The sequence below is a fragment of the Muscardinus avellanarius genome (assembly GCF_963383645.1).
Source record: "Muscardinus avellanarius genome assembly, chromosome: 3".
Taxonomy (NCBI): Eukaryota; Metazoa; Chordata; class Mammalia; order Rodentia; family Gliridae; genus Muscardinus; species Muscardinus avellanarius.
In genome coordinates, this window is record NC_137788.1 from 46,978,680 (window position 1) to 47,006,605 (window position 27,926).

General features: G+C 52.1%; 1 protein-coding gene across 1 annotated transcript; it reads left to right on the forward strand.

The window, feature by feature from the left end:
• Nucleotides 1-1,770: 1,770 nt before the first annotated feature.
• BSND (barttin CLCNK type accessory subunit beta) lies at nucleotides 1,771-11,265 on the forward strand (the record flags this gene model as incomplete). The annotated part of the gene is made up of 4 exons (XM_080693359.1): nucleotides 1,771-1,947; nucleotides 8,594-8,688; nucleotides 9,691-9,951; nucleotides 10,848-11,265. 4 exons carry the CDS (start codon nucleotides 1,771-1,773, stop codon nucleotides 11,263-11,265), a joined length of 951 nt encoding a protein of 316 aa, XP_080549485.1.
• Between the last annotated feature and the right edge of the window lie 16,661 nt (nucleotides 11,266-27,926).

The window sequence follows — 27,926 nt, forward strand, 5'->3', positions numbered from 1 at the left end:
GGAGGAGGAGGAGGAGGAGGAGGAGGAGGAGGAGGAGGAGGAGGAAAGAAGGAGGAGGAAAGGAGGAGGAAAGAAGGAGGAGGAAGAGGAAAGAAGGAGGAGGAGGAGGAAAGAAGGAGGAGAGAAGAAGAAGAAGAAGAAGAAGAAGAAGAAGAAGAGAAAGAAAGAAAGAAAGAAAGAAAGAAAGAAAGAAAGAAAGAAAGAAAGAAAGAAAGAGCGAGCTAAGCCAGATCCATCCACACTGGGATGGGGATGCATTGGTCCTGATCCGTTAACTGCTGACTCCGTTTGGGAAGATCCTGACCAATCCCCGCCACTCCCGGGACTCGGTTTCCTCATCTATGAATTGGAAGCGATGAGCGCTCGAGGCACACAGTACGAGGGACTGCGGGATAGAGACAAGACCCGCGGGATGCGACAGCGCGTGCCCCGCGGGGGGCTACGACGGCCACCAGGGGGCGCAACAGCCCCTGCTGTGCCGGGGTCCATTCTCTGGAACCTCCAGGCTCTAGGACCAGTTATGCGGAGATGCCCCTGGGCGTGGTCTCTTTTACCACGAGGTGCATCAGTTCTGTGACTCTATTTATTGTTTCCAGTTTCCCAGCCTCTGTAAAATGATGATAATAGTCCTCTGAAGGGCCCTGCCCTGTGAATAAACGCAGATTACTTTCCCTCAGTGAGGTGACTTCCTGTACAAGATCTTGGAAGTGACTCAATAGCCACCTCCAATCCACAGGCGACAAAACTCGCCTGCCTAAGTTCACCTTGGGAATCAGACCCCAGGTGACAGGGAGGAGATCGGGTGGGGGTGGAGAAGCCTCGGGACAAGGGGACCGTGGGGAGGACTGACTGCTGCAGGCCACTCACACCCTGCAGGGGCATTCATTCACTGAATCCTTTTGGGTGGGGCGGCTCATTGTAAGTAGGTCTGGATGGTGCACAGAATATGAAGGGGACCGAGGAGCCCAGGCCTGGGGATGGCGCCAGTCCTGGGAGGGGTGATTAGTATCTCCATTTTACAGAGAAGAAAACCCAGGCACAAGCGGCTGAGCGGTAGTTAGCATGGCTGCACAGGGCTGGGCGCACCACGCTCCAGCTCCAGGCCTGGCTGCTCTGCCATCTCTAGCTTGTGACCTTGGGCTGGTCACTTGTGACTCAGTGTCCTTTTCTACAAAGTGGGAGTAGTGCTGTCACCTCACGGGGCCTCCTTAAGTGAAGTGACAGCTGTAATAGGTCCAGAACAGCCACCGTTGGTAGACACGGGCTCTTCCTCCTGAACCCCAGATGAGCACCTGTCCTTCAGGAGTCTAGGATGTTCCAGCATTCTAAGAGGCCAGATTCTGCCGTCCTCTAGTGGCTGCAGAATTGTGCCCTGCTTCCCGTGGCCGGGCCTGGGGTGGCCTGTCCACCAGCTCAGCCCTGCACTAGGCAAATGAGGTGATGTCAAAGTCTTGGCTGGGACCCAGCCTGTGTGACCTGCGCTCCCTCCCCCGTCCCTCCCCGCCCTCCCCCTGCTCACATTCACACACACTCTGGGCGGCTGGGCCCAGAGGGAAGGTGAGAGGGCGAGGAGTGAAGGTGGAAGGCTGTGCGCATGGGGCCACTGAAGCGTGCTACCCCCTGCGCAGCCAAGTCAGTGGCCCAGGGACTGGAACTGCACCCGAAGGGATCCTGCCTGCCCTTTAACTAAGCCTCAATTTGCAGCCATCCCAGAGCCAAGGTTTGGCACCCCTCTGCTGGGGTGCAGGGGCAGGGACTGGCCGGGCAGGCATGGCCGACGAGAAGACCTTCCGCATCGGCTTCATCGTGCTGGGGCTTTTCCTGCTGTCCCTCGGCACCTTCCTCATGAGCCACGACCGGCCGCAGGTGTATGGCACCTTCTACGCCATGGGCAGCGTCATGGTGATCGGGGGCATCCTCTGGAGCATGTGCCAGTGCTACCCCAAGGTAGGCAGTGGTGTGCAGGGGGAGGGCGGGAGGGCTGGGCATGCTATTAGTGTGCCACACCTGTCCCCCATCCAGTCCACTCTCACCCTCTCCCACCCACCCCACCCCCGGACTCCGATTTACTCTCTTTGCTCCCGGGAGCATCGGTTCAACCACGTGTCCATCTCTCATCGTAAGCCCTAGAGCCAGACATGTGGAGGACTCCGAGTGGGGTGCCACTCATGGTGCCTGGGTTTGATCAGAGGTTCATGGGTGCTCTCTACCCGCCACACTCGCCTGCATCTGGGGTGCAGCTTTCTGTAGCTTCCTTTCTGAGGCTCTGGAAGGCAAGGTCCATAACTCGGTAGAGGAGCCTGTATCAGATCCCAGATGCCCGTGTCCCAGGCTGTCCAGAACCCTGGCCTGGCTCGGGTCTACCTTGACAGCACATATGCCGTCTTGCAGAGTACCAATATACTCCTGGCACACTGAGGGATTTGGTGATGAAGCTCACGGGTCTGGAAGTTGTGTGTTCCACCTCTAGCTCTGCCCTAGACTCTCTGCGTAATTTTGTCTCTCTGAGCGTTGGTGTTCACATCCACAAAATGGGGCCTCAAGTCTCTATTCTGCAATAGCCTCATGGGTTGTTATGATGGGAGAAGAGACGGGAGATGGACATTTATAAACTGTAAAGCGCCATGTTTAGGGAAGGGGCTGCTGTGGTTACCGTTATGGCTCCTCCCGTTGCCGGGTGGGAGGTTTTTTAATCACTCTGCTGCACAACCTCAGTCCCTGCTTACTGGCCTGGAAGGCATTCAAACAGAAAACACAAATGGAGGATTATTTAGATGCCATGTGAGCTGTAGAGAGTAAGGGAAGGGCTGCACTCCTGGGGAACGGGTCTGGAATAGAAGGTGGCCCCAGACAATGCGGTTATGCTCCAGAGATCCAGAGATGGGGGCTGGAGGGTCCGCTGCCAAGGTGTGGGAAAATGGAGTCTTCCCCGTGTCGGGTTTTACAGACCCTCTGGACACCTGCTTTATGCATGTTACCTCTGGGGTGATGGGCAGCCTTTGCAGACCACACCTTAGGGACCCTGTGTTGTCTCTCCACCCCCTTCCCACAGGGGAGGGGGTCAAGGTGAGCAAGGCTCTGCAGGTGAACTTCCGGTCCACCCCAGCTCATGTCTATCGAGCTACCTAACCCTCCCCACATCCCCGTGGCATGAACATGTCAGGAGCCATAAACATTCAAAGCCAGCAAAGTGGTGTAAGTCTTCCAAGGTCGCCCGGCTGGTCAGAGACAGACTCAGGGAGAGCAACCGGGTCGATTGGCTTCTGTTTCTAATGCCTGGGAAGGCTTTGCCCAAGCCCCTTCTCTGCTGAGCTCGGTTTCCTCAACTGTACAATGTGTGAATTGGGAAGATGGGTGGAGAAGGGGTACATCTGAGGGCCTTGCTGAACTTGGCATCTCAGGCCCAGGCCCGGGCAGTCCCCAGCACCCCAGCTCAGGAGTCCTGAGGAGGGGAGGAGGCCCAGCCTGGCCCAGGTTCTCCCAGCCCTGGCCCCTGCTCCGCCAGCCAGGCTCAGTATGTGGGGAGCCGGGGCAGTCTGGGCTGGTTTGCAGCTATTTATCAAGCAGTTTACAGTCAACTCTCCTCTGTCCCTGCAATGCCCTGAGCAGAGGTCATGAGAGGAGAGGGCCTGGGGGCAGAGGCACCCCACGGACCCCCAACCTGCCATCATGACCCAGGGAGAGTCGGGAGACCGGGCTGGGTAGCACCCTTCCTTCCCAGCAGGGGCTCGGGCTGGGGGCAGAGATGGCAGTGGGGGTGGGGACACTGCTCGGTCTTAATGAGTAACTGTTGATGGGCTCACATGTTCCTGCCTGGAGGGAGGCGGCGCAGGGTGGAAAGCCACGCCTTCTAGTCCCACAGCCCAGTTCAAATCCCCATTTCCTCTGCCACCCAGGGGCCTGGGCAGAGGGAACCTGGCCCTGTGCCTTGCACAAGGGGGGGGAAGAGATGGGGTCTTGCATGTGCGTCAGGACTGGCACCACATCCAGCATGGAGCAGGTGCCAAGGCACCGAGCTGAGCTGGCTCGGCGGCTCTGGGTGGGCAGCGTGCGTGTGTGCGTGCGTGCGTGCTTGTGCGCATGCGTGCGTGCACTTATGGGCTGGGACTTGAGCTAGCAGCGTTGGTGCAGTGCAGGCTGACTCCACGAGGGAAGGGGGCAGGTGAATCGTAGGCGGGAGATCCTCCAGCGGCTGGTCCACCCATCCTTGTGACTTGGCCGCGCCTGCCCTCCCCTAGGACTCCTCCCCCGCTCTCACGCGGAAAGCCATGGCGAAGGGATGCAACATAAATATATGCGAATAGAATGAGATGATCAGGACGTGAGCGTGAGGAGAGTCAGCACCGACATGAATGAAGCCGTGGGTGAGAGTCTCTTGCCTGATGGTAAGAAGTAGGCTTCGTAGAGATTGCGAGCTGGGCTTTGTAGCTTAAGTAGGAGTTTGTCAGGTAAAAAAAAGATGGGGAAAGACATTCCAGGCAAAAGAACCACTTGATCGAAGATGTGGTGAGAATAAGGCGAATGAGTCCATGTGTCTGCAGGAGGGTGTGTGGAGGAAAGGCAGGGAGGACAGGAGTGGGCTCAGCCCCTGGGCCTGTGATGCTCTGCTGAGGAATTTGGACCTGACCCTTTAGTTGATGGGACAAGAAAGAGCACGGCCGGCTTTGAGGTTGGAAAAGCTATCGGGCTGATGACTGGGAGGAGGATGGCCGGGGGCAGCTGGACCAGTGGGCAGTGTCTTCTCCAGTCCAGTTGAGAGAAAATGGTCATCTGGACTAATGTAGAATTTGAATCCAAGGCTGCAGGAACTGAGAAGGCGTTGCCAGCTCACCACACACACACATACACACACACACACACACACACACACACACACACACACACACACTGCCTGCTGTGGCTGGGCCTGCTCCATCACCCACCTGGTTATCTCACTGAATTTCAAAAGCACACTTGGTCAGATTTGGCATTCACAGGGCCTCAGGCCTGGGCAAGGGGGGACTGAATCAGGGCAAACCCAGTGGGTGGGGCCATAGGGCTTGCTGAGCCTGTTAGCCCAGATGGGCACAGCGTGGCCCCACACCCCCATGCCTCACTCGTAACTACTCTGCTGGAGCCCAGACCAGGACCCGGTGGTGGAGACAACTGTCCCTTCCCTGGGCTTCCCTCTGTCTGTTCCTCCCTTGGGGACTTCAGTGTCTCGCATGATCAACAATCTGATGGGGTACTCTCCCGCTGAGAACTCCAGAGCTCCCACTTTGGATAAAGGTTGAGTCCTTTAATCTGATATATAGGGTCGCTGAGGTCTGATCTCCCCTCCCCAGCTTCAACTCTGCCTGTCCTCCCTCTTCCCCATAGAGCAAGGACTGTTCTAAGATGCCACCTGCTCTCTTTCCCTCCAGGCTTTTCATAATGTCGATAACGATGGTGATGATGATGGTGGTGATTGACAGAAGTAAAAATGGTGCTAATGATGATTGATGGTGCTGATGGTGCTGATGGTGATGATGATGATGGTGATGGTGGTGATGGTGATGGTGATGATAGTGATGGTGGTGATGATGGTGATGATAGTGATGGTGGTGATGATGGTGATGGTGGTGATGATGATGATGGTGATGGTGGTGATGATGATGATGGTGATGGTGGTGGTGATGATGATGATGGTGGTGATGGTGGTGGTGATGATGATGATGGTGGTGATGGTGGTGGTGATGATGATGATGATGGTGATGGTGATGGTGGTGATGATGGTGATGGTGATGATGGTGATGGTGGTGATGATGGTGATGATGATGATGGTGATGGTGGTGATGGTGATGGTGGTGATAGTGATGGTGATGATGATGATGGTGATGGTGATGATGATGATGGTGATGGTGGTGATAGTGATGGTGATGATGGTGATGGTGATGATGGTGATGTAAATGATGATGGTGATGATGATGATGGTGATGGTGATGGTGGTGATGATGGTGATGGTGATGATGGTGGTGATGGTGGTGATGGTGATGGTGGTGATAGTGATGGTGATGATGGTGATGATGGTGTTGGTGATGATGGTGATGGTGATGATGGTGATGGTGGTCATGATGGTGATGATGATGATGGTGATGGTGGTGATGGTGATGGTGGTGATAGTGATGGTGATGATGGTGATGATGGTGATGGTGATGATGGTGGTGATGGTGGTGATGGTGGTGATGATGGTGATGATGATGGTGATGGTGATGATGGTGGTGATGATGGTGATGGTGGTGATGATAGTGATGGTGTGGTGACAGCAGTGATGGCCATAATGATAGCAATGTTGGTGGTGATGATAACAATGGTGGTGGTGATGGTGATGACTAGGTGATGAGAGAGAAGAGGCAGCTTCTAAGAAGTGCAGAACCAGCTGAGGACAGGGCATCCTTAGTAGTGGTGGATGAGGTCCAGAGCCTGCCGTATTGCTAGTCACCCAGGCGAAGTTCATCTCTCATGGAGGTCTATGAACTCTTCCACCCACCTCTCCCTTCTCCTCATCAGGATGCAAGTTCCTTCTCCACTCTCCATGGGAAGGGATGGGGTGCTGTTTATAAACTGAATATGGTAAAGCAGAGATTCACCAAATATTTGTTGGAAAAGGCTTCATCTGAGGAGAGCAGGACTCCGGGAAGTCAGGTTGCTCAGGCTTCAGTAGCATCAGGTTGTGATTAACTGAGCAGGTGCCATGTAGGGAGCTTCCTTCTGTGTTACCTCCTGGAATTCTCAGAGCAACCTCAGGAGACAGGCAGAACTAGCCCCATCTATAACATCATGGTAAAATACACAGACATACAATTTACATTCTTAAACATGGTTAAGAGTATAGTTCCATGTTCTATGCACATCCATGATGTGGTACAACCAATCTCCAGAAATCTTTTCATCTGCAAAAATAAAACTTTATTATACCCATTAAACAACATCTCCCCATTGGCCCTCTCCCCAGCCCCTGGCAATCACCATTTCTTTTCTTCTTTTTGGTACTGAGAATTGAACACAGGAGCATTCTACCTCTAAGCCACACCCCCAGCTTCTTAAATTTTTTGTTTGAAAGCAGGGTCTCGCTAGGTTGTTGAGAGTCTTGCTGTGTTGCTGAGGCTGGTCTTGCACCTGCAATCCTCCTGTCTCAGCTCCCAAATACTTGGGATTGCTGGGTGTACCACACACACCCATTCTACTCTCTACTTCTAGGAGACCCTGTTTCCAAATAAAAAAATGTAAAAATAGGTCTGGGAGTGTAGCCCGGAGGTAGAAGGGCTTCCAGGAACCCCAGTACCACCAAAAAAAAAAAACAAAAACAAAAACAAAAACAAAAACAAAAACAAAAAAAAACAGGGTCTCTTACGCCAGCACAGCTAGCTTCGAACCTGCGCGATCCTCCTGTCTCCGCCTCTCAAGCGCGGGATTACAAGCGTGGGCCAGCACACCCGGCTTTATTTTATTTTATTTTTTTTTTGGTGGTACTGGGGTTCCTGGAAGCCCTTCTACCTCCGGGCTACACTCCCAGACCTATTTTTACATCTTTATTTGGAAACAGGGTCTCCTAAGCCAGCGCGCGCAGCTGGCTTCGAACCTGCGCGATCCTTCTGTCTCTGCCTCCCAAGCGCGGGGATTACAAGCGTGCGCCACCACGCCCGGCGATGTAAATATCTTTATTTTGAAATAGGGTTTCACTGAGTTGCGAAGGGCCTAAGAAATAGCTGAGATTGTCCATGGACCCGCAATCCTCCTGTCTCAGTCTTTTAAATGCTGGGATTACAAGCCTGTGACACCACACTGGGCTTGCTTCTACCTCTTGGCTGTTGTGTATGATGTTGCTCTGAGCATGGAGAAATGACCATCTCTTTGAGGCTCTGCCCATTATCCAAAACAGCACAGAGGCTCTGGGCGGAAGGGCGATCTGCCCAGGCTCCACAGCGAGGACCCAGCAGAGGAAGGGGTCCTCATTCTGTCTCCCAGACTCCCAGGGCAGAGCACCTCTACCCATCCCACTGTCTCCTTTAGGGCCTGGTGCCTCCAGTACCCAGGGCCTCCCTGAGCGAGCTGGACTCCGGAGCTGCTTGATCTTTGAATGATCAGGGGCAGGAACCGGGGGCTGTGACCTCAGCTGCCCACCTCTTTGCCCTGCCCCACCCCACAGCCTCTGGTCACAAAACTTATGACAATAGCCTGCTTCCCTCGCTCCCCAGATGCGGATGGTGGATAAAGTGCCCACTGAGTGCCAGGCACATGCTGGGCACTGGGTGAAGAGCCCTGGGAAATGAGCTGTGAGCTCAAGGACAGGCTGCCCTGGTGTTGAGAAGAGCGCGTGCACACAGCAGGTGCTCTATAAGTGTTGGGTGAACGAAGAAGAGCCAGGTTGGGAACAGGAGCCCGGATATCTGTGCAGCCCCTGGCGCTGGGCCCTGAGCAGGCTCCTCAGTTGCAAAACAGGGAGGTCCTGCCGGATGGGCCTCTCTCTTGGGCTGGGCTGTGTGGAGGTTTGCAGAGGCCCCTGGGAGCAGCAGGTAGAGATCCGGCTGCGCTCGACCAGCTGCAGAGAGGCTGTCTCCCCTCTGTCCTGCAGGTGGCCTTTGTGCCCGCGGACTCTGACTTCCAAGGCATCTTGTCCTCCAAAACTCTGGGCCTGTTGGAGAACGGGCTGGCTGCCGAGATGAAGAGGTAGGTGCAGGGGAAGGCAGGAAGAGAGGCTGGAGGTGACGCCAACTCCTCCCCTCATTGGGCCCTTGGTCTCCCCACGTCCTGAGAAGGCACTATCAGGAATCCTTGGGTCGCTTCAACTCTCAATTCTGTGAGCAAAGCATTCTCATCCCCATTTTACAGATGTGGGAACTGAGGCTCAGAGAAGTACAGTGGCAAGGCCCAAACCTGATGGGGAGTCTGAGATGGAGGCAAAGCCTGGACTCTGGCCTGACCCTGGAGGTGCCGAGCCCCGGGCATGGTCTGGAGCACTCTGGCCTCAGCCCTCCCGGCTGTGGTCTTGAGCTCCAAAGGCCAGGGCGTAAGGACAGGGTCCTCCAGGAGGCCTCGGTGGGCATGGACATCCTAAACTCTGTTGTGCCAGTTTTCAGGGCTGGGCTGCTGAGACAGAGCTGGGGCTCCAGCACCCTGGGTCTGGCTTCTTGTCACCTCTCATTTGTGTGACCTTGGGCAGGGGACCTAGTTTCTGAGTGATGCTAGAGACCTGATGCCAGGGGTGGGGGTGGAGGAGAACCACCCCTGTGCCTGCGTCCCCACGAGTACAAGGCAGTCCCCTTGCCTCAGTTTCCCCATGGCACCTCCTGGAGTCTAGGGGAGGATTAAATACCAGAGGGGCCCTCAGCGGCTGCGGATCCCGACTGCTCATTTGTCCTCATCTGTGGAGTGGGAAGGATGTCTGCCTCAAGCCGACAGAATAGTGGGATGATGGTGTCTAACCCCATGACCTCCATGTCAAGTGGCCTTCATTAGACATCAGTGCAGAAACCCTGGTTGTGGTCGTAGGGTCGGGGCTGTCCATGAAGTCCATGGGCACGCTAATGTCCCCCAAACATTAATCTCTCTAATGTGATCTCACGTCTCCCCCGTGAGATTAGGGGAGCCTGGGGCGGGAATCACACTGAGTGTGTTAACGTGATTGTACCCCTCGCCCCACCTGCTGTCTCCCGCTCCGTCTGGGATCAGCCCCCAGCCCCCCTATGTCAGGCTGTGGGGAGAAGCTGCCTTCGACCAGAGCCTGCCGGACTTCAGCCACTCCCAGATGAAGGCCATGGGCTACAGCGAGGACCCCCGGCCCCTACTGGCCCCCGAGCAGAAGCTGAGAACCCGTGATGGTGGACAAGGTGGCCCTGGCGGTACTCAGCCCTGGCTTGAGGCTGCTGTGGTTGTCCACAGGGGCTTGGACCAAAATGAGGGAGAAAGAACCGGAACTCAGAGCCAGCCCGGGTAAGTGCACAAAGCCGGGGAAGGGTGCTGCCTGGTCCCAGGGTGAGGGGTTTGAGCACGAGGGTGGGGGTCAGTGGAGGGTGTGGGACACTCAGAGGCAGCAGGTGTAGCAAACAGACGCAAATGGAGTCAGATGGCCCCGGATGCAAATCCTAGCTCCTGGGGTGTGGACACTTGACTGCTCCTTACTCTCCTGAGCCTCAGTTTCCCCAATGGGAGTAGTCATGCCTACTACGGAGGGCTGTTGTGAGGCTGGAGACAATGAGTTCAAGTGCCCGGCACACGGTCGGCCCTTGCCTTCTCTGCATGCTTGTCCTGTGCAGCCAGGGCCAGGAGCCAGAGAACCTGAGTTCAAGCCCCGGCTCTGCACTGACCCGTGCTGCGCCCTCCGGCAAGTCAGTCCCCGCCGCACCCCAGCCCCGTTTGTGAGCTGAGCTCCTGATTCATCCACTCGTGTGGATGAATTCCATCATCATTACTGGGCACTGACGCCCAGCCAGGGCGTGGCGCCTGCAGCCTCCAGGCGCTCCCAGTCCAATGGGAGAGGCAGACGAGGGAACAGAGGGACCCCCAGTGAAGGGGCTGTGAGGGGCCCGGGAGAACCTCAGTGACTGGAGAGTGGGGAGTGACCTGGTTTGGATCATAACGCAATGGCCCTGTTTCTGGAACACCTACTATGTACCAGGCGCTGTGCAACGTGCTTTGCATATATTATCCGCTCCAAATCTCAGAAAGAACCAAGGGAGTGAATAGCTATCAGGTCCTCCACTTTACAGGGGAGGACACTGAGGCCCAGAGAGGTGAGCCTGTCTACCCCAGGCCTTGCAGCTGGGGGCTGGCATGGCAGGCAGTCTGGCTCAGAGCTGCCTTTGCGCTCACAGTCTCTGTCTCTGCAGACCCTCAGTGCGTCCCCAGGGCCCTGCGCCCTTGGCCTCCTTCCAGGATGACCTAGACCCAGGCTCCAGCGGAGGCAGCAGCCCGGACCCATGTCCACCTGACACGGAGGCATCTCGGCCCACGCCGCGGGAGCCCCGGGCCTGCCGGAGCACACTGGACCGCTTCCATGACTTTGCTCTAATTGACGACACATCTGTGTCAGAGGACGGGCCCGTAGAGGGGCCACACCGGGAGCCAGCCCTGCCCGACAACTGGCAGCGGTACCCCAGAACCAAGGAGGAGGAGAAGGCGGCCTCAGACCCAGATGCAGAGGAGCCTGAGGAGGAAGAAGAAGACTTGTACTATGGACTCCCAGACAGCCCCGGGGACCCCCTTCCCGATGAGGACCTGGGCTTCGAGCCCGACACCCAGGGCTGAGATGGAGCCGCTCTCTGTTTTCTAGTCTGACCTCTTAGGGCCTCAGTGCCCCTGTCTGCAAAATGGGATTATATAGAGGGTCAAACGAGACGGCAGACCCAAGAGCATTCTGGGATTTGGAAAGGGATGCATGGGAGGAATGAATGATTACCATCAGTGGACCATCGCTGTCTAGAGTTTTTTCTGATGGGCCCTTGAAGATTGAATGGGATTTGTTGAGGAGATTTGCAGCAGCCAGGCCCTCAAGAGCTTTTTCTGCCTCCCCCCAAAAGCTGGCCTTGACAGGGCATCTCTGTGATGCTACAGATGCTACCTGGAACCCCTGATCCTTTGTGATGGTCCCCTCGGGCAGGTGACGTGACCCGGCTCATTCAGAGCAGACAGGGCCCAGTTCCTTCTGTGGCTCCTGCTGCTTCCTCACCAGGGTCCCTCCCCACTGTGTCTGCCCGGGCAGCCCGGCCTCCTCTCTCTGCTCCTCTAGCCCGTCCTGCTGCTTGCAGCCTTGTCCAAGTCCTTCTCTGCTCCAGGACGCCCCTGCTCCCGGGGCTGCTTGGCAAAGTCATGTCCACCCTACAGATCCCTGCAGAGATGACCTCCTCGGGAAGCTTTCCCGGTTGTTGCCGCCTCCTGCATGGGCAGCCCCAGCTCTGCGACATTCATCCCTATGGTATCACTCCTGCCTCCTGCTCCAGGGCGGCTCCTGGCTTTACCCACCTTGGTATCTCCATGTCCAGAACGCACCAGGACCCAGGAACCTTCTGCAAATAACGCCTTCCCACACTTTGCCAACTTTTAGATACATGGTCCCTTTTTTCTCAGCCATTCAAACTTTGAAACTATTTATATACAGTGGCCAAGCCAGGCAGAAAACCTCAGAGTAGCACCCACCACAGCCCCGCAGAATTTGCATTGCGTTTTTGTGGGTGAAATCGAGCTTCCTGGCTCAACCCCACTTGGCTCGGGTGGCATTTACTGAGCGACTGCTAACTGCCAGGTGCTCAGCGGGAGCGGTTAGGCGGAGAAAGGTGAAGGACGCGTGCGATTCTGGGCTCTAAAGGGCTCACGATCTGGCGATCTGTCTTTCTTGTAAGCTAGAGACTATGCTTAGCAGGAGCTAATGTAGGAGCAGAGATGTGAAAAGTGACCCTGGAGGCGGCAGAGTGAGGACCCTGCCAGCTTTGGGGCCGTCGAAGGTGGAGGTGGACCCCTGCCCCTGCTGGTCTCTGCAGGGTCCCTCTGTGCACCAGCTGGGGGCAGTGGCAGCTGCAGAGAAGAGGGCAGCAGTGCCACCTCAAACCAGGTGTACCCTGGGAGCAGGCGACCGTCACTGGGCTGGGCCTCTGGGTGGAGGCAAGGATCCTGGCCAAAGGAAGAAGCTGTGCCTCTTGCAGGTCAGATGGGATGCCACAATACATGTGCCTTCTCCTTTCTGGGCTCTTTCTATCTCTGCTGTGAAGGGTGTCACCAGGGGCATCCTCTCTGCTGGTGTGACACAGTGGCCGGTGTCCCTGTTCATGTCCAGTCACGGATGGGATAGGGCAGCGTGCTTCTGTGCCACTGGTCAAGGCAGGGACGCCTGTGACCCATGTCAGAGCGGCTGCAGGCACCTACGGCTGGAATGAAATGCTGCCGACATTCAGAGGGGTCACCTTTGTTCGCTGGCAAATTCCTTTCTGCAAAGCCATTCCTTTCTGCAAAGCCACTGGCTCCCCTCGGGGCAGGAGGAGTAAGGCAGGAGGAGTAAGGCACCCCAGCTGGCAGTGGGTCCCAGCAGCGGCAGCACTTACAGCCCTGTGATCCTGCGGGACAGCTTTGTGGAGTGACCCCATGCCCTGAACCACAACCACAGGGCCTGACTCCAGCTAGAGCCCCTGGGCTGCCAGGCCTGCCAGAGAGACAGATGACAGCCCTGGCCCGGGCTCCACAGGAGCACAGCTGCGGTGACCGAGGCGGGCTTCCTGTTGTCTGGGAGCAGGCTCTGGGGAACGGGCTCTGTGGCCTGGACACTGTTTCTGGTGGCTGTGCGCAGTGGGGACTGTTGTGTGCTCTCAGTTTGGCTCAGGGAGCAGCCGTGCATCCTCTGGGTGTGCTGGCGGCTGTGTGTTTGTGTGGGGAAGGGGTGGAAGGTGCTCTGGATTTCCTCTGAAAGGTGGGATGGGCAGGTGCTGGGAGGGGCTGGAGGAGCCCCTTGGGATTCCAGCTCTGGGCCAGACTTGGGTGTGCCAGGTAGAGTCCTGCTCTGCCCGCGCTCAGCTCAGAGGAACTTTAGAAGAAAAGGCCCTGCAGAGAAGGAGGACAGAGGTCCTCAGGGCAGAGCCCATTGGCTCTGCTGACCTCTGGCCCTGTTATCGGTCACATGACCCCCCCCACCCCCGAAGCTTCTGTCCCGCTTCTTTACACAAGATTCTCTGCCAGTCCTTGGGTACCATGTGCCAGGTGCCATCAGACCTACTACTCCATCTGATCCTCAAAAGTGTCTTGGGGGGACCGATCTATTGACCCCCTCTTGGTAAATGTTTGTTCTAAGTCTCACTTTGGGGTACGAAGACCTGGGTTTGTGCTCATCTTTTGCCAGTTCCTTGCTGTGTGAACTTGGACAAGTCGCTAGCTCTCTCTGAGCCTCAATGTCCACACTTAGACAGTGGCAAGGATGAAGAACTGATGGATACCCACCTCGGCACATGACAGGCACTCCACTGGTGTCCGCCTCCTTCCTTACCTCTCTGGGACTCGGTTCCTCATCTGCACAGTGGGGGCCAGGTCTGTCCTGGCTCAGAAACAAGACAATAGGTGGATTTGCCAGGGAGAGGATGTGTGTCAAAGCTCCTGCAAAGGTCTGCTGTGAGACCAGGCGTGGTGGTGCACACTTGTAATCCCAGCATTTGGGAGGCTGAGACAGGAGGATCATGGTTCAAGGACAGCCTCAACTATTTAGTGAGGCCCTTTGCAACTCGGTGAGACCCTGTTTCCAAATAAAGTATAAAAATTAGGTCTGGGAGTATATTATGGAGGTAGAAAAGCCCTGGGGTTCCATCCCCAGTACCATCAAAAAAACAAACAAACAAACAAAAAAAAAAAACAACAAAAAAAGAGGAGTGACATGAAAAAAAAACAATGAATGTTTGGGGCATATATAGGTTAAATGATACAAAAGGAAATGGGGGGAGAGGTTGGTGGTCAGAGGCTGGTTGTGCCCTATGGCTGGGATTTGATTTGGAGCTGCCCTGGGAACGGGGTTCCATTAGTGGTTCTGGTGGGGGGCAGTCAGGACTGCAGCTTCTGGAGCTGTTACTTAGGAGTCCTCACTGCTGATCACAGGCCTGGCTGCCCAGGCAGGGCACACCATGGCAGACCTGGAGCTTTCTTCTAAGGCCCCCAACAGGGCCGGGTGACCCCAGAAGCCTTAGGTCAGATAGAAGCCTCACTGGTGACACCACGGATGGTCAAAGTTCTCAGCTGCCTGTGCACCCTCCACATTTAACCCAGACTGAGCAGACATGGGTGGAGGGCTGCTGGCAGGATGGAGCTTCAGATGCCCAAGGCCTGCCTGGGAGTGTGTGTGTGTGAAGGGGAGAGGCAGATTCATTAGTTCTCTTGTTGGTTCATTGATTCATTGATTCATTGATTCATTCATTCATTCATTCATTCTATCTATAAAGCCTCTACAGCTCTGCTTGGTGCCACCCCTGTGCTAGGTTCTGGGGACAGAGATGTGTCTGACCCGTGGATATCTGGGGGAGTCCTGGCTCCAATGGACAGAGGGCAAGAGATCTCTCAGGCCAAGCTGAGTCTGAAGGGCTCCCTGGGGAGGAGGAACTGCTGTGCCAAGGTCAGGAGCCCTATGTCAGGACTGGCCCAGGGGCACATGGAGTGGAGCTTAGGATGAGCGAGGAGGGGGCTGGAGATGGAGCTTCACATGTCTGCTCCCCCATAATCCAGCCATTCCACATCCAGGGCACAGGGTCCTGACCAGGATGGGCCAGACTGGAGTGACTAGGATTCAGCTTTGTAACTCTGAGATCTGCCCAGCTGCCCAAAGGTTACAATTAAAAAATTTATTGATGCATTATGATTATATATAATAGTGGAATTTATTGTTTACATATCTGTACATGCACATAGCATAATTTGGTTAATTTTTCCCCCAGTACCTCTCCTTTCCCTCCCCCCCTCCCCTCTTTCCTTCCCCGGTCCCCTTCTACTCTATCCAAATGTTATAATTTGACAGAGAGAGAGAGAGAGAGAGAGAGAGAGAGAGAGAGAGAGACAGGCAGGGAGGGAGGGGAGGCAGGGACAGGGACAGGGAGAAACAGAGGGAGAGACAGAGGAAGGGAGAGAGAGATTGAGAGAGAGAGAGAGAGAGAGAGAGAGAGAGAGAGAGAGAGAGAGAACTAAAAGTAACCGGAAAAGAAAGAAGCACCACAGGAAAAACCTGCGGTCTCATAAAAGAAAGGAAAACAGGATCAACCTCAGGAATCATCAGAGGAAGGCAAGTTAAAACAACAGGAAGCTACACTTCACCCATTACACTGCAGCTTCTTATAAAGGTGATAATAACAAAGATAATGCTAGGTGGTGCTGGAAGAAGGTGGAGGAACCACAGTCTTTCTCACACTGTGTTGGAAACAGATGACAGGGCTTTGGGAAGAGCAGAAAATAGGATTATTGTGGGCCAGTCACAGCATATTGACAATCCACATCTGGTAACTGCTAACTTATCCTATGAATTAATCCTAAGGAAGTACTCAGATAAGTGTGCCAAGGTGTGCCCATAGAGGTGTTTATCATGCCCTTGATGGTGGAACCGTGGAGAGAATCTAAATGTCCAGCATTAGGAGATCGGCTAAGTAATTACTCTACAGCTATGCACGGGGACAGGATTCAGTCATTTGTAATGAGTTGAGTCAAAGCCCCTTTCACCAGCTCTTCCTCCTAGCAATGTTAGAATTTTAATTATGCATTTCTTTATGAATTGTTTTGATGAATTTCTGTATCACTGATTATACACCAAGCTCTATGAAGGCAAGAACTCCACTACTATGTCTGTTACTATGTCTTCAGTGCCCAGTTAAGTTCCTGGAATGTTAAACAAGTGGCTGAGTCTGTATTTTGTAGGGAAAATGTTGGTAACTTACAATTAAGAGAAAAAGGGCAGAGTATGAAACAGTACATATGCTGTAACAGACACTGCTAATTCTCTTTCCTTGATCTTGCTTGGGGGAACCCCATGCCCACTCTCTGTTGATAAATTATGACTGAGCCAAAGCCAATTGTGATCATTCTATTTTCTGCTGCTAAGGATGGCCAGGAGATCCAGTTCTGGCTAATGAGACATAAAGAAAACTCTGTTGAGGGTGGTTTCTTATAAAGGTTTTGCTTTCCTTATGAAAGTGCAGTGTGAAGCTGGGCATGGTGGCACATTCCTGTAATTCCAGTACTTGAAAGGCTGAGACAGGAGAATCACAGGTTCCAGGCCAGCCTCAGCAACTTAGTGAGGCCCTGTTTCACAACTAAAAAAAAAAAAGGAGCTGGGCATGGTGGCACACATTTGTAATCCTAGTATTTGGGAGGCTGAGACAGGAGGATCACAATTTCTAGGCCAGCCTCAGCAAATAGTGAGACTCATCAACCTAGTGAGATCCTGTTTCCAAATAAGAAATAAAATTGGTCTGGAGGCCGGGCGTGGTGGCGCACGCTTGTAATCCCCGCGCTTGGGAGGCAGAGACAGGAGGATCGCACAGGTTCGAAGCCAGCTGCGCATGCTGGCTTAGGAGACCCTGTTTCCAAAAACAAATGTAAAAATAGGTCTGGGAGTGTAGCCCGGAGGTAGAAGGGCTTCCAGGAACCCCAGTACCACCAAAAAAAAAAAAAAAAAAAAATTGGTCTGGAGTCGTCATTCAGAGGTAGAATGCCTCTGGGCTGAATTCCCAGTACCACAAAATAATAAAATAAAATAGAGCTGGGGATATAGCTCAGAGGCCGAATGGCTCTGGGTTCAATTGTCAGTATCAAAATAAATATAAATATAAATAAATAAGTAACAAAGAAGTGGAGTGGTTGCCTTTGCTGGCCTTGAATACAATTGAACAGTGGTATTCTATGGTTGTATACTTTTTTAGCTGCAGCCACAGCAGCTATATTGCAATCACGAAAAAAATACCAAGGGACTCGCAGGGATGCTGGATCTAACATTGCCAAACCAGTAAACCCCAGGGAGCAATCCTAGGCACTCTGCCCATGTGAGAAAACTTAGCCTCTGTTTAAACTACTGTCCTTGCCACTGGTTGCACTCCCATAGATGCAGTGATGACTCCAAATTGCCATAGTTTGGATGTGAAATGTTTCCAGTGGCTTGATCCCCAGGGTGGTACTGCTGAACGATACTGTGGACTAAAAGGAGGGGACTTGAGGGTCTGTGGGCCATGGGCATGCCCTTGAGGGGTCTGTGGGTCATGGGCATGCCCTTGAGGGGTCTGTGGGCCATGGACATGCCCTTGAGGGGTCTGTGGGCCATGGGCATGCCCTTAAGGGGTCTGTGGGCCATGTCCCTGCCCTTGAGGGGTCTGTGGGCCATGGGCATGCCCTTGAGGGGTCTGTGGGCCATGGCCCTGCCCTTGAGGGGTCTGTGGGCCCTCCTTCTTTCTTTGCTCCCTGGCTAGGAGGTGAGTAGTTTGCCCCACTCTCTGCCATCTGGCTCGCTCCAAAGGGGCCCAAGTGATGAGTCTGCCTGGTCTTGGACCAGACCCTCCACAACCATGGGTCAAAATAAACATTTCTTTTTAAATTATTATCTCAGCTAGTGATAGAAAGCTAACTTTTGTGATAGTGATAGAAAGCTAACTAATACACATAGATATCTATATGTACAAAAAATGAAGATAAAAATTAAAATGACTAGTCAATCACTAAGTCAAACATGAGGAGGGAGGGGGAGGAAGGGGAGAGGGAACGGGCTAGGAATTGGCAAAGGGCTAAATGAGTGATGTGTGCATGTATGCCTCTTCCATCTTGTACTCCACTAAGATGTATGACTACAATGAACCAATAAAAAATTTAAAAAGTTGACTTCCGGGAAGATGGCGACCGAGAAAAGTGGGGCTTAAGAGCCCCGCTAACAACCAATCTCCATTACCACAAAATCAGCGCCTTTCATAGCCAGAAAACACCATCACCAGAGAAACAAAAAAATCACCAGGCTCCAGAGAGAAAGCAGACTGAGAACAGAGCTCAGAGCCACAGAAGAGATAACCGGTCTCACGCCCGAGGATGCGGCAGCAGCGCCATACTGCCGGCGGCAGCAGCAAATTCACCGGACGGCTACAGCAAGCCGAGGTGAGCCGCTGCGGAACAGCCAGGTGGGATTTCTCGCCGCAGGTAAAATCTAAAGCTCCCAGTGGCTGAGCTCAGCAGGGATTCAGAGTGGAAATCAAAACCAAGAAGAAATACGCCAGCCTCACGGCCGAGGGCGTAGCAGCGGTGCTATATTGCCACCGGCGGCAGCAGCAGAGAATTCACCGAATCCAGTACAGCTACATCTGTGTACTCAAGAACAGTGAGTCAAATTGCGGGCCACAGAGGAGAAATCCCAGTACTGTACTCCCTGGGACTTGACCCAGTGGGGGAGGGGTGGTGGCAGAGATATCACACCATAGGAGAACGTGCAACCTGGCACCCCCCACAGTCTAAAGCAGCCTCTATCGACTCTCTGGGTCAGAGACTCTGTGATACAACCCAGTAAAGGAGTAGTGGGGTCTGAGATACTACTAACTCGAGATCCAGAACACCTTAAGTGAAGTCATAGTGACCCAAGGGAAGAACCCAGAGAAGGCACAAACTTCCGAAATCATGGGAAAGAGGAATAATACTGGAGCAATGAATGCCCACAACCCCACAACATCAGAACCCGATAAAACAGAAAATCAGAGATTTCTAGAAGATCAAATCAGGAAAATAACTGTAGAAATAATAGAGGTGCTTCGAAAAGAACTCAGAGAGAGCCAAAAAGAGATAAAGGATGCAATTAATGAAGTAAAGGCCTCAATTCAAAGCACAAACAACCGATTAGAACACATGGAGAACAGAATCTCGCTCTTAGAAGATGATCATTCCAAAAATGAACGCATAGTTTCTAATCTAGGAAAAAATATCCGACAGCAGGAATCTGATATTGAAGAAATATGGGCCCATTTTAAGAGCGCTAACCTAAGAATAATTGGAATAGAGGAGGGAAAAGAAAGTGAAACCAAAGGGATCAACAATCTCTTCAAGGAAGTAATAGCAGAAAATTTTCCAAACATAGAGCAAGAGGTTGATACACAGGTCCAGGAAACTTATAGAACTCCCTTTAGACAGGATTGGAGAAGAGGATCCCCACGCCACATAATTGTCAAAATGACCAATGTGGAAGCCAAGCAGAGAATCTTAAAGGCAACAAAAACAAAGGGCCAAGTGACATTCAGAGGCAAGCCAATTAGAATCACTCCAGACTTCCCAAACCAAGTCATGAGAGACAGAAGGGCTTGGAGTAACATATTCCAAACTCTGAAAGAAAACAACTTCCAGCCAAAAATTTCCTACCCAGCAAAACTTTCTATCAAATTAGATGGAGAAATAAGAAGCTTCCATGACAAACAGAAACTGAAGGAATTTTTGTCTTCAAAACCAGCACTAGAGAAAATACTCAAAGAGATTAACTACAAAGAAGAAATAGGTAACACACACCAGAACCAGAGAAACAAGAGTTTCCATCCAACAGTCAACTAAGATTGGTTATCTGTGGAGATTCATTACTTATGTTAGTCTTTTACCTATCTCTAAATGGTATTGTTTGCCTTTATTGTTGTTAATTTTTAGGATTTCTAGTTGGAATATTAATATACCTTTAGATATAGCATTTGGAAATATTTTATCCCATTCTATTAGTAACTGTTAACTCTGTTTACATTGTCTTTGGATATACAATATTATTTTTTATTTTTTAGGGAGTTTGTATACTCTTCTGTTGCCTGTGCCATTGAAATCATATCCAAGAAATCACTGCCAATTTCAGTGTTGTGAGGTTTTATGACCCAGATTTTCTCCTAAAAGTTTATAGTCTTAAGATTTATATTTAGGTCTTTTATCTATTTTGAGTTAATATTTGTATATGGGATTAGGTAAGGGTCCAACTTTATTCTTTTCCATGTAATTATTATGTTTCAACAATATTTAGTTAAAATATTATTATTTCTACCACCAAATGTTCGTGGAAACCTTGTCAAAAATAACTTGACAATATAGGGAAGAATTTAGCTCTAGGCTTTTATTTAACTCCAATGGTTTATATATCTGCCTTTAGAATAGTACTACACTGTTTCAATTATTGTAGCTTTATATGGTTTGAAATCAGAAAATATATATATCTTCTAGCTTTGTTCTATTTCAAGATCGTTTTGGGTATCTAGAGTCCATATTCCATAGTAGGATAGAGTTTTTTTCTGAAAAATAAATATATAAATATATGATAGTTTCACCTAAAAAAATAGAAAAAAATATTCTCTGGTAAGAAAGAAAGTAAAAAGAAATATTGAAATGTTATCTTTAAGTCATCAAAAGCTTGGTATCAGACAAATGAAACTGTTATGTGAGATTATCATTTTTAATTTTGGATGAATTGCTATAATACTAGATGTCAACCACTAAGCCAAGCATGGGAGGGGGGGATGGGGAGAGAATGGGGTGGGGATCGGGTGGGGGCTGACTGGGCGATGTGTGCATGTATGTCTACAAAAGTTTGTATCCCACTATGATGTATGAATACAGTGCACCAATAAAAAAAATAAAAAAAAATTTAAAAAGTTAAAGTGATTATCTCCAGGTATTGGGATTGATTCTCCTTTGTATCTTTTATCTAGTGTGTGTGGAGAATACTGGGGATGGAACCCAGGTGTGTTCTACCTCTGAGCTATACCCCCAGCCCTATTTTATTTTTTTATTCTGAAACAGGGTCTTGCTAAGTTGCTTAAGGTCTTGTTAATTTGCTGAGGCTGGTCTTGAGCCTGTGATCCTCCCCAGTACTGGGAATGCCAGCATGTGTCATCATGCCTAGTTTGTATCTTATCTTATGTTTTTATAGTAAACATGTAAATAACAATCAGAAAAAATAACATTTTATATTCAGAAAATAAACTATATTAATTCAATTTTTAATTTTTTGTGGTGCTGGGGATGAAGGGACCTTCTACCTCCAGGCTATACTCCCAGACCTATTTTATATTTTATTTGGAAACAGGGTCTCACTAAGTTGCTGAGAGCCTCACTAAGTAGCTGAGGCTGGCTTTGAACCTGCGTGATCCTCCTGTCTCAGTCTCCCGAGTGCTGGGTTTACAAGCATGCACCACCATGCCCAGCTCTTAATTCTGTTTTTTAAAAATAAAATAGTGGGTCTCAGGAAGCTGTTTTCTCCCATCTGATGAGTGTATTGGGGGAAGCTACCTGACCAGTGGCAGTCATCCTGAGGAGGGGTGGGGGAGGTTGGACCTACTCGGGTCCCCCACAGGGCAGGTGCAATCTCCACCTTAGGAGGGAAGAGGGTAGACATCACAGTCCTGGGAGGCCAGTGAGAGCTGGAGGCTTCATGAGCAGGGCTCTCAGGAGGCCCTCAGCTCCTGTGAGGACAGAATCCTCACCTGAGAGGATGCCCCGCCTTCTCCGCAGGCCAGCCTGCCCAGGCTTCTCTGCACCTGGCAGATGAGCAGGAGGAAGGGGGAGCTGGACCAGCCCCAGGAAGAGGGGCAGCTGCAGGTTTGCGGGGAGACAGTCGGCTGCACCTGTATTGGCTGTAAACACAGGTTTACAGGACGCTGCGTGCCATGTCTTCCCACAACAAACCTGGGGGAAAGCAGAGGAAAGAACAGGATGCCAGACAAGGACGAAAGGGCAAATATACCAGGAGAGCATGACTGATTCTCTCCCCAGTGATGCCCCCAGGCTGCGGACACAGGACAACAGCCAGCGCCTTTCTGCAGAAGTGGCAGCTCTGGGTGTAGGCAGCGTGTTCTGAGCCATGTCATATGCTGGCTGAGTGATCTCTCCGTGGAGAGGGCTCCATCAGAGAGGGATCAGACACCCAGCTGCTCTGGAGGAAAAGCCTGGGCCAGGGACAAATGCTATCAGGATCACTTGGAGCCTGGCATGGTGGTGCACACCTATAATCCCAGTACTTGGGAGGCTGAGACCGGAAGATTACAAGCCCGAGGCCAGCCTCAGCAATGCAGAAAGACCCCTCAGCAACTTGAGACCCGGTTTCAAAGTTAAAAAAAAAAAAAAGAAAAAGAAAAAGAGGCTAGGGGTGTAGCTCAGAGGTAGAACACCCCTGAGTTCAATCCCAGTAGAAAAATAAGTGTCGCTTCAAGGCACAGCAGAGACTGGACCGTGGAGACTGTTTCCCCAAGAGAATGGCAGCCTGCAATCTGGACATAGCTGTAACCCTTCCTTCCTCCATGTGCTTCCCTTGAGAAGGTAGATCCGGCTGGGTGGCCGGGTATCCCACATTGACCCCAGTTTTCTTCTTTGTTTTTTCCCAACCCAAAGGGCAAGTCATCTGCCTGGACCTCCAGCTTCACATCTACATGGCAGCTGCCCTCCAGTGCCTCCCTGCCTCTCCCCAGGAGGCAGAGTTGATCTTCCCTGCCTGGGCAGGGCCCCTTCCTCCCTGTGGTCTCCTCTCTCTTATGGGACAGCAGCTCTGCCTGCCCACAGCCCAGGGTGACTTCACTGCTGCTGGCCTCTGGCTCGGTGGCTCACTTCACCATAACACCCTGCCCAGGAGATGATGGAAAGGTTTCGCCCCTGGCACGGCTGGTGACACATTTCTCCTGGTATCTGCCTGCTTGCCTAGGGCCCCAGCTATCAGGGGCTCTCCCATCTAACCCTGCCCTGGGCATGCACTTCACACTCGAGAGCGCCTGCTGCACACAGGGTGCATGCCCTTGGGGCCCGTGGGTCCAGATCACCAGCTGAGGCGACATGATCGGGTGTCATCTGTGCCGTCTGACCGGCTACAAACAGTCCCTGGAACCTGTGCTCATCCATGTCATTTGTCCCCTGGGTTGTGCTGTGAAATGTAAGGCATTTCAGACCGGCCACCTCATTTGGCTTCCCCTGTCCTCGGCGAGGGTGGACTTCTGTCACTATTTTTCTGATAGGTGAAATGAGGCTTGGAAAGGGGTGCGCTTTGGGCCAGGGTCACACTGGGTTAGTAGTAGTGCTGGGATTCAGTCCAGCCAGCGTCCAGGCCTGTCTATCCTGACCCCGTGAAGCCCCCTTCCCTGTGCCTTCCCTCCACCACAGCCTGTGTGCGCCGTTGCGCTGGCCTCGTGGACTGGACCCCACACCCGGCAGAGGCACCGCCCGGGGTGGCCACTGCCTGACCAGGCGGAACCTTTGCTGTACAGGGCAAGAGCTGGCCTCGCTGTGTGCTTGCTTGAGAAATACTGAGGATGAAATTGGCCAGAAAAATTGTTGTATTTAAAGCCAGCGTTGAGCCGGGCGTGGTGGCACACGCTTGTAATCCCTGCTCTTGGGAGGCGGAGACAGGAGGATGGCGCAGGTTCGTAGCCAGCTGCGCTGGCTTAAGAGACCCTGTTTCAAAAATATAAAGTAGGTCTGGGAGTGTAGCCCGGAGGTAGAAGGGCTTCCAGGAACCCCAGTACCACCAAAAAGAAAAAAAAAAATAAAGCCAGCGTTGAAGGAAGGGAGAAGAAGCTCCATCTCCAGATAACTCAAGGACAGGGGAAGCCTCCTTAAGAGAAGAGACAGCGAAGCGGACAAAAGTTGGGAAATAGGCATAGGCGGATTTAAAGTCAGGAAATACACATAGGCAGATTTAAAATTAGAAAATATATGTACTTAGATTTAAAACTGGGACATATACATACTCAGATTTAAAATTAGGAAATATACACGCACAGATTTAAAAATAGGAAATATACATGCGCAGATTTAAAATCAGGGTATGTACATTTGCAGATTTAAAATTAGAAAATATGCATATGCAGACTTAGATAGCCAGAGAACCTTTCCATCCCAGCTTCCTTGACAGCCCTTTAGCCCTTATGCTCAGCAAGAAGAAAACATGTTATCAGGAAGTAGCCAACTTTAGAGGGGATGTGTGTCAGCCAGGCTCTGAATCTCTTCTCTCCAGACCTGCACAAAGGGAAGAGATGGTCATACCCGTGGCCACATCCCTTGGCAGGAGGGGAGAGTTCAGGAGGCTGCAGGAGGAGGCCACCCTGGCGTGAGTCTTGGTGTGAGAGAGGAAGGATGCGGCAAGGGCATCCCAGAAGGATGTAACTTTGTGTGCCAAAGCACAGACCTGCGTGGTGCCTGTGGGATGGAGGCAGATGGATCGGACCACACGGGGCAGTGCCACACTTCCAGCGGGTAAATCTGTGGGGTGCACACTTTGGGCTGCCTCTGAATACCCCAGGAGCTTATGAAATGCAGAGTCCTGGGCCCCAGTTCCTAGACATCCTGGGCCAGTCAGAGTAATCAGCACTTGTCACAGGCTGGTGCGGCAACCTCACCCCACTGCTCTGAAGCAGGTCGTCCCCGGCCCCCTCCAGGAACACAAGCCAGACCAGGGATCTCGGGCAGAGCTGTAGGAGCCACCGCAGGGCTAGAGCCTCTAGATCACCCTATTTAAAAATATAGCTCATCAGGGCACAGTGGCACACTCCTGTAATCCTAATACTTGGGAGGTTGAGACAGGAGGATCGCAGGTTCAAGGCCAGCCTCAGCAACTTAGCAAGACCCTCATCAACTTAGTAAGACCCTGTTTCAAAATAAATAAAACAGGCTGGGGGTGTATCTCAGAAGTAGAAGTAAGTTCTTGAGTTTATTCCCAAGAACTACTATTACTACTATTACTACTACTACTACTACTACTACTACTAATAATAATAATAATAATAATAATAATAATAATAACAAAAGTGCAGCTTGTCGCTGGGCAGTTGCACGTTGGAAAAGAATTTCTAAGACTAAGAGCAGAGCTGCAGACAGGCTTATTTAAGGAAGCAGGAAATATACATTCAGGGGAGAATGCAGGCCATCTCCAGAGTGAGAGAGGCCCTGCTAGGGGTTCACAACTCTCCTTTATAGGAGACTTTCATGAAGATGGGTAGGAGGACGTATGTGAAGATGACGTCGGCGTGGTGGGCACAGGTGACTCAGGGCGTTTTGGTCAGCTCTCAGGTCCCGACAGGCCTTCAAAGACACGTTGGGCTCTGTTATTTTGACTATAACACAGCTGCAACTTGCTGTTGAAACAGCTAGAGCATGTTGCCCTGGGGTGTGTGTGGTCACCCTTAATATGTGGCGCACGGCCCCCCTGTGTCCGCGGAGGTGCGGCACCATGTACCTCTCCTGTCCCCATTCCTGCACATGCTCCCCCCTTTATTCATTTACTTATTTATTTTTGTGGTACTGAGGATGAAAACCAGGAGCATTCTACCTCCGAGATAAACCCCAGCCCTATTTTTTATTCTTTATTATATATATTTTTTTTGGTGGTAGTGGGTGTGGAACCCAGGGGCTTTCTACCTCTGGGCTATACTCCCAGACCTATTTTATATTTCATTTGGAAACAGGGTCTCACCAAGTTGCTGAGAGCCTAAGTAGCTGAGGCTGGCTTCAAACCTGCGCAATCCTCCTGTGTCAGCCTCCCAAGCGCGGGGATTACAAGAGTGCGCCATCACACCCAGCTCCCCTATTCCTTTTGACTTTCCTCAGGAGCAGCTATCACCATGGCATGGTGAGCATTTGACTAATGTGGTCTTTTTTCCCCTTCAAATATTTTTCTTTTTTCTTTTTTTGCTTTTATTGCTGTATTATAGTCTCTTATAATGTACATCATGTTGACAATGACATACATGCACACAGTACTTGGTGGCCCCTCCCTCTCCCCCTCCCCTTTTCCCTTCCTATCAATACCAAGCACCCAGATTGACAACGGTATGTTCACATATAGACTGATGTGTTTTACGGTTCCGCTCTATGAGCGTGTGGGAGGGCTCACGAGGAGGGGAGTTTGTTCACTGCTATAACCTGGCGTCTACGACATGCAAGAGGTAATACTGGAGCATTTGCTCTGTTGTTTTATTGTATTAATCTTGGGGTGGAAGAGACCTGAGCGAGCTCAGAGGCGGCAGGAAAGGGGGACAAGCAAACCTCGGTTCCAATTTCTCCTGGAAATGGCAGGCAAGGGGCTTCTGGGGAAGAGGAGGGAGGGGAGGCACAGGTGGAAGCTCTGGAACTGTGGTGGGCCTGGAACAATGCGTGCATGTGTGTATACCTGTGTGTGTTTGTGTGCCTGTGCATGTGTGTGTACCTGTAAATGCCTGTGTGCCTGTGTGCCTGTGTGTGTGCACACACATGTGCCTGTGCCTGTGTGTGTGCCTGTGCATGCATGTGTGCCTGCGCCTTTGTGTGCACTTGTGCATGCGTGTGCGCCTGTGTGTGTGTGTGTGTGTGTGTGTGTGTGTGTGTGTATGTGTGTAGGCATCACTGAAGTCAGGGCTCTAGTCAAGACCCTTTTTTTCCACAACCTTCCAGAATCCCCTACCCCAGCAAGGGGTCATATTTTTGTCTTGGTCTCAACAGATGTTAAAAAACGAGTTCCAGTCCCAGGTGGGCTGTGCAGTGTTCCTGGTGTGCCACCCATTACAGCTGGACCAAACCCTGCCTCCTCCAGGAAGCCCGCTCAGGTCCCTGTCCAGCCAGGCTCATCCTGGGTTGACTTGCCTCCTCCTGCCTCTTCTCGCTCTGCTCATGCTTGCCTCCCGGTGGGTTTGAAGGGCTTCGCTGAGCCTGACTCATTTCGGGTGCAGCCAATTCCTCAAGTCTGCCTGCATCCAGGCAGCTGGATCTTACACTGGGTGCTGGGCGCCCTCTGCTGGCCCAGCGGTGCATGGCCACTGCTCCGGAGCCTCTGGAAGCTTCCTGGGAGAGGCCCTGGCTGTCTTGGTTGGTTCCTCTCTCCCTGGTTCTTCCTTCCTCCCTTCCTGACCTCTTCATGCGCCGTGGACACCCTGGTCTATCGCTGGCATCCCCCTGCTCCCTTCTGTATGTGGACCCAGCCCCTGGCTCAGGGTCACCCCAGTCTGTGGGTCTGTGGGGGGATTTCAGCACACATGTTACAAGCCTTCCTCAGGCTGGGGACTCAGCCTTTCCACTTGCAGAGGCCCAGCCTCCACCGCCCCCAGCCAGCCACCCTTCCCCGATGCTCCTGACCTCATCCCTATAGGACTGAGTCAGTTTCCAGCACCCACTGTCTCACCCGTCTACCTTTCAGCTGCCTCCTACTCTGTGGACCCTGTCATTACCCCTGCCTCCTGCTCAGCCCCCACAGAGACTGCCTCTGCTGGCTTAGAGATCACAGTCCACCTCGCCCACACCTTGGCACCCATGCCTCACTGTTTTGGGTACTGGCAGAGCACAAACCCCATCCTGCTTGAACCCGACTGTAGATGCACTCTGCATTTGCACCAGGCAGCTGAGCACAACAGAGAGGACACAGGTGCTTTTTGGTTTCACTGGACCATCAACCCCCTGCCTCCAGAGACCTGAGGCCACCGTGCAAGACCGCTTATTCAGCCCCAGGTCCATCCTCTGCCCAGCTC